Raw genomic sequence first — 16,204 nt, 5'->3', positions numbered from 1 at the left:
ATTGCCCTCACAGTTTCTTTTTATAGTGAACACATATTGGTATATGCAACACTAACAATACAGTCTGAAGGTTTCCTTGTTTTTTTTAGTCAGTGCTGTCGGCCTTAGTTCTCGTCAACCTGAAGGGAATGCTGATGCAGTTCAATGAAATTCCCATATTATGGAGAAAGGACAGATTTGACTGCGTAAGTACCATGCTTACTTTTCATTTCATTACAATGCGCTGAGCATATTTTACATACGTAAAAAAACATGTGTCCCTCCAAATACAAGTTTTTGGAACCATGGCTTCAGCTTAGCCCTTGATGAACTTCATTATGTACAGAAATACCGACAAAACCTCTGGAAAGTAGGTTGCAGGACGTTGCAGCGTTTAATACATTGCATATATTTAAAATATGATGTCCTGTTTCGTAGCCACAGAAATGTTTGCAAATATGCCTATGGTGTTTTTATATTCCTTCATAATCTCCCAAATTCTGCACACTAATTCACAGGACCAGATTGTGACATTTACAAACTTAATTACTCATTTTCTATAATTGCTTTCTCAAATTAGAAATAACAGAATATACAAAAATTATGCTTGTCCTTTTTTACTGAACAATTGGACTTCCCCGTTTTTGTCATGGCAGTCAATAACTTCCAATGTTGGAAGCATGGAAGTATTTTGGCTACCAAAAACACGGAATGACTTTCGTATGCAAAGGCTTAGGGCTTCATTATTAGTTTACCATTATTAGTAATACCGGCCATCCCCCCATGGATTCCTACAAGACTCCATGGAATGGGGATTTCCATGCTCTTACTGGCACTTGTAATCTGCCAGTAATTTCGGTTAATTTGTTTGCTGGTACCCTAACGGTAAAAACAGGATACCGGAAGCTTTTAATGAGGGCCTTAATATTATATACTTCCTTTAAACACCTGTGTATAGGCATGTTATGAATGCCATATCATATCATATCAAATCATTACCAAAGAGTTAACTGAAGCACCATTCTAAAATGCACAGGATCCATACTGAGACCTTTGAACCTATCATGCTCTTCTGCTGCTGGCGTCTTGATATCCCTAATTACTTATCCCTAACAACTTAACCCAATACTCCAACCTCAAGGAGGTCCAACCATACTCTTCTGAAACACGCAGGAGGTTATTTGGATCCTTGAGAGCTCCATTATTGGATTGATAGAATACTGCTGCCCTACAAGAATAAGGCAATTCTTTGGACCAAAAAGCATGCTTTTGAGCTAATATTCATAACTACAATTCATTGCTCAGTTGGTATTAACTGGAGGTGAACTTCCAGGGTTTACTGCCAGGTTATGAAGCTTACATGTCTTAGTTTGATACACATCCCCAAGTACAGCAGACCATGTTTACCATATCATATAAACCATATGATATAATCATACTTATTTTTGATGCATGTGGTGTGCTTGTAGTACAATTTCATCTATGTTAGGAAAGCGAAGAATATATGTCATTGTCCTGTTCCTGGAAAAATTACTATAGCTACTTATAAAGAGGGAACTGTATATATATTAGCCCACATTGCAATTGGATTCTAAAAGGACAACCAATTAGATCAAGCTCTGTAAACAATTGTATTCAAACAAAAATGATTCCATCACACTATACCAAAAACACATGAAGTAAACAATATATTAAAAAAGAAATCATCATACAAAAATATACAAACATTTTTAAACATTAAAAACATCTACCATGGGCTGTATCCGTTCTCAATTCCAAAGTTATACATTTTTTTTACAAAGCTCCTATGTACTTTTATTATGCATTTATAATTTAATGTAGGCTTTTATATGTTTATGGAAATATGTTCATAATGTAAAGCAACTCCTTAGGAGGACTTTCCTTTCACAACCGATTTAATAACACAATCTTCATTGTTTCCATCATCTATGTTGAGTGAACACCTCATATATGTATCATTTCTTATGTCTGAAAGCAAGCAAGACAATGGTTCCCTCTTTATGTAAATGATTTGTGTTTTAGTACTACATTTGTGGTGTCTAGATCTTGTGGTTTATGCCTTAAACAAGGGGTGGGGTTTTGTAGTGACTGAAAACATTATTTATTCCTTTACCTTAAGAATTCAATTCCAACCATTTTTGAGCAAAAACTGATTAAAGAAATTCTTCAAAAGTAAAGTGTCTGAAGAAAATCATTCAGGAAGAGATTTCAGTAATCCCTGTACATTGTGACCCTCTCATTAGTTTTATACTCTTGAGTGAAATGTCTTTGAGAAAAATGTGTTACAAGACATAATTTAAGGTGACTCAAAACAACACAGGATACACTACAATATTAGCAGTAAAGATTGGATAGTGCCCCATAATTGAGGTAACAATCAAGATTTTGACATCTGCAAGGAAGACAAGGGTGGAGCTATAATTATTTTAGACAATGACATGTATATCAATGAATGTCTATGATTGCTCTCAGACAGTTTTAGCCACCACATTCTTTACAGTGGATTCAACAGTGAAATTACTTATGAAATGTAAGCACAAAGTGGCAAAAGCATATGAATGGGGATGGATCAATAACAATGAAGCAGGTTTTCTGATTAATGCAACATCTACAATTCCCATGTTCTATATCATTCCTCAAACACATAGGTCCTTGGTTAACTCACCTGGATGTCTCATAAAGGCAGGAATCTCCTAAATATTTGAACTGTTGCTTACATTTGATGATTATTATTTGAATCCACTTGTGAAACAGATTAAATCATAAGCTACACAATTCCACTATTGTTCTCTTAAATCTTGAAGGAAAAAGGCTTAATCCCCAAAAAGAAAGATTAGTTAGTTTGGATAGAATCCTTATATACTAGAATACTGGAAAAGGAAACCGTAAAACTAGAGAGAGAAAAACTGTGTCAGAGACAAGATTGTCTTGTAGACCCAAAGTCTTTAATTATGTTGTGTATAGAATTAGCACTTACTAAACATTATTTCCATTTTATGGGCAAAGTTTATGCCCAAATTGAAAGGACAGTGATAGGTGCAGAAATGTCACCCCATTGTGCAAATGTATATGTTGACAAATTTGAAATAACAACTATACACGCTAAGAAATGTAGGAGTCTGACTAAATTATACGGATGATATTATTCTCATTTGGACACAAGATGAACACTCAACACACACCTTTGTACAATGTATTAATATACAGAATCTGCATTTCCATCTAATATGACTAATGTGGAAATCAACTATTTGGACCTCACTATTTAACAGAAAGAAGGAGAATTTGCAGTGATGCCTTATCATACATCCACAGATAATAATGTACGTTTGCACTGTAAAAGTCATCATGCTAATCAAATTAAATACATATACCATTTGGTACATTTGTATGTCTCAACAGAAATAGCAGTGATGGGTATTACAAAAATAGGTCAAGGACCCTAATTGACAAATTACAATAGAGAGGATACCCAAACAAAATACTGATATACGAAGCTTAAAGAGGTTTTACTAACAACTGTGAACGCCTCTCTGAGGTAAAAAAAAGAATGAGCAACACATTGGTGGTTTAAATTGTGTAAATACTTTCACCAATTTACCTTGTAAGATCAAAAATATTGTAAGGAAAGACTGTAAAAACTCTTTGGCAAACATAATAAAGAATGTATTCCCTCTCCGTTTGCCTTCAAAAAAAGCACCTCTGTTTGAGATATGGTTATAAAATGATATTAACAATAACAATCCTTATAATCCTAGATTAACAGAAATGTGTGCTATTAAACAAATACAAGCCCAATGTCCTTGTGACAAGTATTCAGTTTGCAAACTTAAAATAAAAGGTTTTTTAAACAGTATTTTGGTAAAACAACATGCAAAATAAAAACTGTTATAGAACATCGCAGCTGTCTCAAAAGAAGCAATGAAAATGTCCCTTTGTTTAAAGATATTTTTGATGAAAAGTAAAAAAAAATGACGATTTTAATTGGACTGTAGCACAAATGATCAAAGGATTAGGTAAATTTGATATTTGCAAAACACTTATGCTGGAACAAAAGTTTATTTTCAAGACTAAGGGAGTCGTTATTGGTTTGGCAGTGTGGGAAAAAAGGCAGAATAAGTGGCGGCATTTCCATTACTTTCCGCTTTTTCACACTGCCAAACTGCAATTTTGCCGGTGGGGGGGCTAAATGATTTACCTTCAGCCAAGAGCCTGAAGTAAATCAGACAGCCACCAGCATAAAATAGCTGGTATTACCGGCGCCAGTAATATCGGTGCCGGTAAAACCGGCAACTCTTGCCATGCAGTCCTATGGGACTCTATGGAATGGGGAATGAGTTCCGTTGCCAGCACCTTTAATATCCTAGAAATTCTGAGATATCAGGCACCGGCAATGGTAGGTTAATTTGCTGGTATACCACCGAAATTACCAGTGGGATACTGGCAAACTCCTAATGACCCTTAAGGGAACTTTTTACCACCACTTTTCCTGCACTGCCAAACTTACAATTACCCCCTAAAAGTCATGAACTTGGTTTTAATGAAGGTATTAAATGGCACAACTTAAGAGGATGAGAGCTATATCCTATCCTGGGGTTAATAATGTTCCATTCTATTGGGAAAATAAATAAATAGATATTCGCAATTCACCAAGGTGAAAATGTTCTCATATTTGAATGCAACATAAATAACCAAAGGCAAATGAAATGTTAGTTAATTCATTTAGATTCATAGATAAAAAGCATTACATTATAGTTCCCCTATTGTAGCCAGCCATAATATAGATATTGCCATGCTTTATGCAGTTTTAAAAATGGCACCCGCACATGCTATCCCAAGCATCCTTATGGAAGGAGATTACTCATTTAAAAACTACCTCGAAAGAGCGCAATGACAAAAAAGTCAGAATAGCAGGACTCCACGTGTTTAATAATGAAAGGCTGATTAAAATGGCTTCTATGGAAGATCGGGCAGTTTGGAGGAGAAAATAAGTTGTCTGTTTCAACATGTTTTTGCTACAGATTTGCATGAGTTACTAAGAGTTCCTCTGTATAACTTTATAGATCCGGCCGTATAAATGTAGGCAAATCATTACAAGAGCATTATGTTACATATTAAACCATGCAGGAGTAGGCTGAATCACTACAGCTAAGTGTCTGCATAATATCTCCAGAGACAGGGTCACTATATATATATGTTGTCATAGTGCTCACATTGGCTCTCTATTTTCACCACACAACAATATGATTATTTTGTTCTGTTCAGCATTTGACAGAAAGAATCTGCGTTTAGCTATTTATTACCAGTAATGCTTGTTTATACTCCAACTAGAAGAGTGATCCATTTGTAATGGAAGATAAATATACATTTAGACACCACGAAAATATTAGTAAAAGGCAAGCCATTCAGATAAGGAGTGACAAATATTATTTCTTGCTTTCTGATATAAATAATGATACATATATGAAGTGTTCGCTCAGCATAGATGATGAAAGTAATGAAGATTGATTTTATGTGTGCTATTCAATGTGCTGTGAAAATAAAGCTTCTAGATGAATGTCCTAGACTATTAACGAGGGACAGAAACATGTTGAGGTATTTCTTTACACTATAAACATGTTGTCATTAACATATACATTCCTATATTAATGTATAAAAGCATAATCAAACTATTGAGATGATCTGTAAAAATTGATAATTTGGGAATTGAGAAAGGATACAGCCCATTGTAGATGTTTTCAATGTTTTAACATTTTTGGATATGTTTGTATGATTTGTTTTACATATTGTTTATGTAATGAATTTTGGTATATATTGAAAAGGAATAATATGTTGTATGAATACAATTGTTTACTGATCTTGATCTAATTAGGTTTCCTTTTAAAATGCAAAAGCATTGTGAGCTAATATATGTAAGTTTCCTTTGTTATTAGTAGATATATGCTTCTTATGGTGAGGATTGCTTTCCCACCCTATGCCAAATCCTCAGCTCATGCATTTTTTATGCAGATCGTCTGGGTGGTGACCTTTATCTCTGCAGTTATTCTCGGCCTTGATCTTGGACTTGCCGCTGGTGTAGGATTCGAGCTCCTGACCGTCGTGTTTCGTGCACAGTTGTAAGTAAAACCTGCTTGTGACAGCTCCATATAGTTAGCATTTGAATCCTTGAAGAATAAATTGACTATTTATTGAATGGATCTGAAATGAAGACATGGCTACCATATAACTCCAAGCATTTAACAAAACATATTAAAAATTGACAGCTAATGGGATAATATTTTTCCTCATACTGCTCATTCTCCAACTGTGATTTTAGCACGTTTGCAGGGAATATTTCCTACATCAATGTGCTTTGCTCTGATCATTTTAATGTTGGGAATTTAATTTTCAAAAAATAGACAATGCAGCAACAGAGGCATTTTGTAAATACAGAAATGAATGTGAAGTGCTGTAGATGCAAACCCATGAGGCACGGGTATTTTGCTGCCTGTCGGTTGCAGACTCAGAAACTGGAAAAAGCAATATTGCATAATGCTTCCATAGTAATTGAGAAAAATGTTTTGATAAATAGTTCAAATTGGTATTCCAGTGTTTATATATACCGCACTTAGATGGTTAACAAGATTTACTGTAATACAGTAAATGATCAGATCTGAGGCATTTATTTTGCACATCTGAAATGGCCTAAGGCTGTCATGTTCTTTGTAAAAGATGGTTAGCAAGATTTACTGTAATATAGGGGAGGGGAAGGCACTCCTAGATAACCGATCAGAAATATTAAGCGATTTGGAGCCCTTTATTTTGCTTTGTTTCTGATGTTCTGATTTTGCGGTTTCAAGGTATGTTTCTAGCCTGTCTGACTGTTAGATCCTGTCCCTACAGTGCCAGTAAATGACCTTGCATGTGTTTGATTCACAGTCCAAAATTCACTCTCGTGGCCAACGTCGGTGGAAATGACATCTACAGGAACAGAAAAGATTACACAGAGGTAAATGTATGATTCATTGAATTAGGAATTATGCACCAAATCTCCAGCATAAAAATGATTACCTGACTGACAGCTGTGCGCTACACAAAACACCTCTGACATCGACATTGTCATTTGAAAAGTGGAACCCCCAGGATTTGCAGCAGTTCATCTGAATCTAGCACACACACCGCCTGCCTCTTCTAGTCAGCATTCTCAAAACCCCTGTGGAAACCAATGCCCAGCAGGAGAGGGTATTGACAATAGACAGCGCAAGGTGAAAAGACTGCATTGGGCCCAATCTCGGCCCGAGAGGGATTCAGCTTCAAACAATGCTGTTACCATCCCAACAGAGCTGTAGCCGGCATCGAGAACATCCGCCTGCCCTGGACGGGGAATTGGTTCCAGATGAACCACAGTTCGAAGCCTACCATCATTTATGATTTCCCACCACTCCACTTACTTTCGTCTTCCCACAGAACCTGCGCATTAGTGGCTGCGAGAGTGAGTAGAACGGTATTTATTCTCCATTCGCCTGTGTATTGTTTCAACACACACACACAATTACACCAACACACACTGACACTAACACTGACACCCAGGTGTTTTGTTCAGCCTCAAAGTTGGTGCACCTGCAGCCAAACTCCAGGGTGTTGTGATGTAGCTCAGACACTTCCCTGAGGCAAATATTCCTGCAGGGCAACAGATCCGCTGACAGAACAACCCCTCGCCTCTGTCAGAGCGCTTAGCACCAAGTGTCCATAGGAAGGGTGACAAAACAGGTTGCAAATACTGCTTAACGTAATGTGACATAGCACATGGTAACATGCATGTTTTGGTCTGCAGATCTATGAACCAGAAGGGGTGAAGATCTTCCGGTGCCCCGCCCCAATCTTCTTTGCCAACATCGATTTGTTTAGAAGCAAGCTCACCACGGCTGTAAGTACTTTCACGTTGGATTTTGGGGAATACATGAGCACGTGTCCTTTGTATCTGCAGGCAAGGATACAAAAGGCAACACTACTCTGGGCGATGACGTCTTTATGGTAAAGACTGTTCGCTTATTCATCAATAGAGACTGGTCCATTTGGAACACTGGAGTCCGCTTTCTTTACTATGTTGATACAGATCAGTGACCATAACATTTACAAATGTCTTTATACTTGTTATTGTTACTCATATTTTATAAGCAGTACATCCTTGTGCAACACAGTACTGCGACTATTACTTGGCATAAACCTCAATCACTTCCATTGCCACTCTTCTTCGTCACAGTCATTATGCTTGAGATAGCCTTCCACATGCCTAGCATTTCACACCAGAGTGTGAACCATAAAAGAACACATGTTGATTCTAAATGATAAGCCCCGTCCTGCCAGGGTGCCTAGAAACACTTGTGTACAGGCGCATTATAAATGACTTATATCATATCATATCATGAACTCCCATTCCGCCTTGCTGTGCAGACTAGCAAAGCACACACCCCGAGCATGAGTATCAATGCCACATCACGCAGGAGGGAAAGTGGGGCATAAGGCCCCCCAGGAGGAAAAATAGGATTCAGAATGATGGTGACTACCAATAAGTGTTGGCGTATGTAAATATTTGAGTAACAGAACAATTTAAACCAGAGATGCAGGACAAAGAGGTGCTTAGGAACAGTGGTTGAGATGCAGGAACAGAAAACAGTTATTAGGGTCAGCAGTGGTAGATGGTCCAGAACAAAGATGGTACATCATACATGCGTATTATACATATATGTGCAGTAGGGTGGAGGCAAAGTGCAAGGGCTGGGGCTGTGGGAGAAGGAAGGTCAATCATTCATGGCCTAGGAGCTGGAGAGTTGGGCTTGCTTGGGCTATTGCCAGGGACTTCTTTCTCATCACAGTCCTTACATAATTTAGAAAGTACCAAAACAGAATCAAACAGCTTTTGACTCAAAAAAATAAACACAAATAATCATACAATGCTTTATCCACCCATTCGTTATATTCAGAGCAAGATCAATATGGTATCAATGAGACAGGGCAAAGGAACCCAATTCATATGGATCTCTTATTTGCAACTTTTAAGGTAGAATTGATTTCAAGAAATATATTGCACCACAGTCGGCACATCATAAAACATAATTATCATTAATACATATAATATTACTTCACAGCAATATTAAGAATCCAGCTTGGAAAAGAAACCAAAATAATAATATAATGTAAGCATCAGAAGAAGTGCAATTACACTCTCTACAGATCTCTACCAAGAGAATATGTGTATCCTATGAGGACGACAAACTCTCAGACCCAATCCACTGTTTTTAGCTTGTCTGCGCCATTGCAAAAGGGGTTCAACCATATGCAAATCAGTCAGGTACTGCCACCAATGGGAGCAGCCCAGCCTTATCTGCTAGGTTAGGTCCCCTCTGCACAGAAACACAAGCAACCTCAGACATGTTTCAGCCTTGGTGGGCCTCATCAGTGAGGTGCAGCTTGGTTCCCTGTGGCGCAACGAGCAAGGGACCCAGTCTGGGCATACCCTCTCTCACATAGGGAGCCAAACTATAACCAAAAAAGTGATGGGTGGAAGGTTTAGTCAGTCTAAAGGTTTCTTTGAAAGTTTGGTATACATTATGCTACAAAAGCCGAGTTAAACCATCACCATTGCTCTAGTTAATTCAGAGCTGATATTTAGATTACGGAAATGGGAGGATTTTTCAGAACATGATAAACTGGCAGTTGATGTTCCTGACAACAAAGTCAATCTGGGGGACAAAAGAGAGACCTATATCAAAAATGACCTCCAGAGTCTTAACTTACTGTGGCCCCTAAAATAGAAGGCCATTTGAAAGAGTTTCTTCTGGGAGTTACTGTTCCCAGCAGAAAGCCTTGGTGTTATATCTCCTTTAGCAAATCTAGCTATCTAACTGTCAATCATACACTTGCTCTGGATAAGTCTATTGTCAAGCTCCATTGGTCATTTTTCAGCCTTATAAACATGTGTGTATCTTCATAAAGCATTTGGACGTGAATCTGTTAATGCCCAGGGGCTGGAGCCAAGACACCCATAGATCCCAACAGCACAAGAGGTCCTTGAGGTCCTCAGCAGGTGATTTAGTGAGACAAGGAAGTAGGAAGTTGCAGATTTATTTGAAACCTCTTGGCTCTGGTTATAGAGGAAGGATCCCATCCATTCTAAGGCTTTGCCAAATTTCTCTGTCTCCTCTTTAAGTTCTTCGAGGAGAATCAAGTAATCCATGATGTCATATGCTTTAATAATGCCTAGTGATATCAATGTGGTCTACTGCTATTCATAAAGGATGAGTAGGGGTTCTTCTCCAGTGTATGCTTGAGTGGTTTCTGTGCATGTGCTCAAGTCTATAAACTGATTGAGTGCAAAGAGAGCTTGCATTTGCCCTGTAGCTTCCCTTTCAATGACGTTGCTGTGTTCAGGGGAGGGCAGATATGGGCTCAGAATCAGCCCAGATCTTTGGAACAGCTCTTTGTTTCATCAGCAGAGGGATGAGGATCAGACCTGGAGACTCCTCATCTGGAAGATACAGTCTGAAAGGCTTTCAGCGCTTTATCATCGTCAGTTAATTGACACAGGCCTTTATCACCAGGTTTACTATTTTGGTTGTGGTGACAACTGCCCTTAGGTTAAATGAAAATATCTTGACAGCTTGAAAACTGCTGTTAATAAATTTCAGTTGCGTGAACGAGAAGTCTCCTGTTCCTTCCATCTCCAACTCAGGAATATCTCAACCAGGTTGGCTCCCAAATCCACACACCTGATTACGGGACTTGAAATGACTGAGGCCAGTGGAGCAGATGTGATGTCCTTTTGGGGACATATGGGATCCAACCAGCCTGCAGAAGTTCCTAAACAGTTAAGAAAACGAGTGCCTACTTCACAAAGGCATGAGAGCTGGCAATCCAACCTTCCGAGAGATGTTTCCTCGAAGGCTTTGGGCGTATTCGGACCCGACAGAATCATAGACACATGTGCCACCATTCGTTCTTGGACCACTAGCCAATGTTGCGCTTAATTGCTTTCTCTAGCTGAAGAGAGGAATATTAAGAATTAAACTTGTCTGCCCAGACCCACCATGCACCCCAGCAGGACAAAGCTGCCCCAGGTACATACCCAGGTCCATCCAAGTCCCTAAAAGCAAGATGCCATTTAGAGTATTTTTACCCAAAAACTTTTATCAATAGAATTGCATAATGCTGCCATCAGCTAGTATGCCTTTTAAATAATCCCACGGTGTCTGTGATGGCAAGTACTGATATGTAAAATGTGAAGTGGTGGAGTTTCTCATGACATTCTTTTTTTAGGTTGGGTTCAATCCATTAAGGATTTTGCGCAAACGCAACAAAGCTCTCAGAAAGATCCGGAAGCTGTTGAAGAATGGAGACCTGCAACTGACTCCTGTACGTTTTTTTGCAACCTTCCTGCTAGCAACCGCTTTATTTGTCTTTGTTATTGTTATTAATGTGTTGTACTTTCCCTGTACTGTCATGGATAATCTAGTCTTCAGAGCAAGAGCTTACTCACTCCTACACACAGACATGATTTAAAAGTGTGCAGTGTGGAACACTGGGAATGGTTTTCTATGGAGAAGCTCCACAGTCGGATGGGTGCAGAACATAGTCCCACCTGAGGCCTGATTGCATTGCGTGCTGCAGATGGATACGCCATTAAAGCCTGTTCTGGTGTCGCGAAACAATTGCAATGTGTACTAGGGAAGGAGCAGCGTGGAATCACTGCTGGTTTGACATCTCAGAGTGCGCACGCGCCTTCTGTGGCGCCCTGCACGTGATGCACCATCCTTGTCCTGGCTGTTCTAGCATCTTCACGCTTGCCCCGCTCCAATCTATGTTTATAATACATGGAAGCATGCAATATCTGTCCGGAAGCATGACAATAATGCTCTTATTACAGTATAACAGTGACATCACTACATACCTATAAGAAAATGATATCCCTACTCAAACTGTAATAACCTATTACAGCTGGTTTTGTTGTCACAATTCCTGTTACTTGAAGAAGCACTGAGCAGAATTCCAGCTGCCACTGGAAAACTGGAATAAAGCCAGGAATAACTTGATAGATAACTTTCTCCTAAAACAGTGCAACTCGTGAAATTGGCAATGATTGTCTGAAATTCAATTTTTTACCCAAAATGTCAGATTCGGCTCAAATATTCAGACAATTCTGGCGCTGTGAAACATTTTGGCTCCCCCCGATTGGCTGACATTCTGGGAAATAATCCAAAATGTCTGTCTAAAACAAAATTGCAGGCTGCAAAACAAAGTTCATCAAAAAGTGGTGAATTGTGGCGTACTGAGTTTGTGGGCCCATTTCACTGATTTTGCTTCTCGAGTGGTAATTTTGCCCACCTCCACTCCTGAGTGGTATGAAGGAAAGTGCAGAGGAATGGGTGGAGAGGGCGCAAAGGAAAGTGATCCTAAGGAGATCATGATTCTGGGTCCTGCCTTCGTTGTTGCACCGGTGGGTTTCCCGAGCTCCTCTGTACTTCAGGTGATGAGATTCAGGGCAGAGCTGCAGTGGGAGAGAGTTACAGAGGGGTAGGGCCTTGACAAAGGAGAGACGTACCCACATAAAGGGAGTGTCACGGTTTATGCAACCCCAAAAGGTATTGATTAAGCTGAGTTTAGGCAAGGGAACGGCTCTAGACACTTTGGTAATGCAGCAGGGCCTAAGCATGGATGCCATTGTGGGTCAGGCATAGAATCTTGAATCCAATGCAGTGCTGCCTCCCAGTGCAATGACGTCAAAGCCAAGTGAATGTGGTTGCTTTTCTTCAAGCCCTGCAGGAGTCGAACAGCGTCATTCTGGACACTTTGCAAATACGGGACACTTTCAACATGCACTAAAAGTGTAACATCACGTTGACAAATGCACCTCTTTCTGTAGAGTTGCTTTATTTTATTTGTGTTAGTTTATTAATACACAAAGCAATGCAGGTGTTCACAAGGTCCACCATTTGCTTCAGTTTCGAAAGCGCACAAAGTCCTGGTTTTGGGGAAGTGTTCTTTTAAATATCTATGGCTGTTTCTTATTTTGTTCCTCGTTTGCTCGCTTCTTTGTTCTGTTGGAGCGTTAGTTGTGGCTGTGATAGTGAATGCTTTGCTCCGTGTGTTCTGCAATTGTATGTCCTCTGATTTTATGTTCAGGCCCAATAAGAAACGATGAACAAATGAATTACTGAATAAAATGCAAAATAGGCGGTTTAGGAGAAGTGAGTGCATGGGTGGAAAAGCGAGTGGCCTGTGCTATGCCCGGAAAAAGGAAAGTGTGCCATCCTTTCCATGGAGCAGCCATTGATACTTTCCAATATTGGGGGGATGGTTTGACACATGAGGACCACCGGTTCCAGGATTGAACCTATGTTGCTCGGCGTTGTCTTGATTCAAAGACAAACGCGTTGGCCCTGAGCTATCCTCCCGGGCTGTCATTTAAAGGTTGCGATCTGGGAGCTGATTCACATACTGGTTTTTTAATGGCATAATCCCATTGGAATACGCTCGATGAATCAGACCTCTAATGTTTAATCACCTATTACATGTTTAAGCCATTGATATATGACTAAAATGTAACTGAAGGCTGTTCAGTTTGAGAATTCTTGACTTTATTCTATGTTGGTTTCTTGTGTAATGACTTAATTCTTTTATTCACACAGAAAGGAATTGTTTGCACTAGTTATGACTATCAAGCTTCCTCCGATTATGACGAAATCGACAATAACCAAATCGAGGAGCTGGACCAGCCCACATACACGGCCGATCTGCCCATTCACATTGACTGGAACTCGGACTTGCCAAACAACATGGTCGTTCCCAAAATTGACATCCACAGCCTGATCCTCGATTTCTCAGCTGTATCTTTTCTGGACCTTTCTGCCACAAAGGGCATCAAATCCGTAAGTACCCGTATGATCATACTCAAAGATAATTACAGTTGCTGGGTGGGAGGAGGCAATGCCATTAACTAAGAAGCAAAATGTGGCAGACCGAACCATTCCAACCTATATATGCGCTGAGTCAGTGGCGTGCTACAAACATCCTATCGCCATACTCTCACCATGGACTTCTATCTGCCTACTACTTCCACAAGTGGGAGAAACATGGGTGCCCTCCTTGCATGCCATCAGCATTCCTGATGATCCCCCTGAAGGCATTCCCCTTGCTCCAGTGTTCCTCCCAAGGGTAAAACCCTCCCTATCAAGGATCACCTCTCGTACATAACTCGTGTCTCACATGCTATACCTTCCTGCGCACCAATCCCATGTACCCCTCTTCCTTTGTGAGCACCCGATCCACCTAACGACCCACCTTGCTGATGGTCTGAGTGTGACGGCTGCGTTCTATCACCTGCAGACAGAGACAGACTCAACTGTTGAACATCATATAGGTTTTACCCTGTTAAGCCTGGTACATAGATGCTGTCACTACCCTCTGCACATCGATCTTGCCCTATCACCCCCAACATTTCAATGGTCCCTAGGCGATAGCCATGCTTCCGTGATGGAGTCCAAAGTGTGCCAGTACAAGTTCTCATGTAATGATGCTGAGTTGCAGCCTAAGTGCATGTAAGGGGGTTAGGTATCCCATGGACTCCACCTGTAGCTTCTTCCGGTGCAGCTCCTCTACCATGTATTTACTGTTCAAAAGGTAGGTCATCGGTTGTGGTCTCATCGTAAAGCTCTGTCTGGCCGTGGAGCTCTACACCTCCACAGTGTACACACTGGTCACAAGTGGACACGGATGATTGGAGCCTTTTTGTAGTCTTTTATGTAGAAGATACAGTTCCCATGAAAATGTACCTGTAGGCGGAGGTAGGCAATGTTTTTGGTTGTCAGGGACGGCCAGGCCCTTTATTTCCTTTTCTCTCTCTCTCTCTCTCTCTCTCTCTCTCTCTCTCTCTCTCTCTCTCTCTCTCTCTCTCTCACTCTCACTCTCACTCTCACTCTCACTCTCACTCTCACTCTCACTCTCTATATCTTTCTTTCTGTCTTGCTCTCCCCCTCTCTGTCTTCCTCTTGCTCTATCTCTCTCCCACTCACTTTTTTGCTCCCAATCCATGCCAAACAAAAGCAAGTTTGAGGCGATGCAAGATAATTGATGTAGAGGCATTTGCATCTGAGCAGATAGCAACAGCCGCTACAGCGAAGAGCAGTCACGCAGGCCCCACGTCTGTTTCTTTTTTCTTGATGTTATGAATGTACATTTATTTTCCTTGCCTGTCTTGTTTTTACACTTGCTAGGCTGCTATAGTCGTGGCTATCCCTCACCCCACAGAGGCAGACATCGCCTTAACTTTTCGAGTGCCCCTATTCTTAGCTGCCCAGCGTGCCGGGGCAAACATATAAAGATTGCCAGGGGATCTCCAGGTCTTGTGGCATGAGATCACGGGATGTACTGCCCTCTCCCCCAAATTAGGGTGAATGCATGCCTTCTGCCGCCCTAAACTATATATGTCCTAATGGCACTCACATTTTTTACACACAATTGCTTAAACTGAAGTACAGCTATCTAAAAAAGCTGAAGAAACTCTGAAAAATAATCCTGTACATTGGCAGAAATACAGTTTGTGTTTACTTGACTGTAGTAGGAACCTGCCCGGAAGTGAACCTTTCAGCCTAAGAGCGAACTACAAATAGCACACAGAAGAGGGTTGTTGTGTCTTGTTCTGCCTGCGTTGTTATGTCTCGGTCTGCCTGTGTTGTCACCCGTTCTGCTTCACTCGTCGCTGCATATCCTGACCATGTACTTGTACCGTGAACTTGAGTAAAGGACTTACCTTCACATGTAGCTTCTGACTCACCTGTCCTGGAGGGCCCCTCTGATCAAGGGCCATTGTATGCAGGTCGAGAGTGTGGGGATGAGGACAAAAGGTTCAGAGGTCTCAGCAGTGAGAGACAGGTTCTAAGAGGCAGGTGGAAGCGTGTGGGCGAGTCAAAGGTCAAAGGTCACTCTCAGGGAAAGGGACGGAGGAAGAGCGCAGGTTAGAGTGATGGACATCAGGGGCCAGATTATAGAAGCGCTGCACCTGTGCGAGTGCAGTTTTGCCTGGTGTTAGCACTATGGCATCAATTACACTAGTGCAAAAAACCTAGGATGCTTTCAGAGAAACCTTGACCTGATGCAAGTGCAAATAGCACTATCATAAACAAAAATGCACCCCAGTTTGCACCTGGGCAAGGTTTGACCTAGACTTAGG

General features: G+C 40.6%; 1 protein-coding gene across 1 annotated transcript in view; it reads left to right on the top strand.

Moving 5' to 3' along the window:
- The window catches only part of SLC26A3 (solute carrier family 26 member 3), a 109,915-nt gene that overhangs the window by 68,733 nt on the left and 24,978 nt on the right, over nucleotides 1-16,204 (top strand). The window contains exons 12-17 of the mRNA XM_069629154.1: nucleotides 90-185; nucleotides 6,010-6,116; nucleotides 6,919-6,988; nucleotides 7,814-7,906; nucleotides 11,296-11,391; nucleotides 13,665-13,904. Of these exons, the coding sequence (XP_069485255.1) occupies nucleotides 90-185; nucleotides 6,010-6,116; nucleotides 6,919-6,988; nucleotides 7,814-7,906; nucleotides 11,296-11,391; nucleotides 13,665-13,904 (702 nt within the window). The remainder of the gene's footprint in view (nucleotides 1-89; nucleotides 186-6,009; nucleotides 6,117-6,918; nucleotides 6,989-7,813; nucleotides 7,907-11,295; nucleotides 11,392-13,664; nucleotides 13,905-16,204) is intronic.

Source organism: Ambystoma mexicanum, chromosome 12, assembly GCF_040938575.1.
Source record: "Ambystoma mexicanum isolate Mex_15411 chromosome 12, UKY_AmexF1_1, whole genome shotgun sequence".
In the NCBI taxonomy this organism is placed as follows: Eukaryota; Metazoa; Chordata; class Amphibia; order Caudata; family Ambystomatidae; genus Ambystoma; species Ambystoma mexicanum.
The sequence above is the reverse complement of the archived record's forward strand: the minus strand, read 5'-3'. Positions and strand labels throughout refer to the sequence as shown.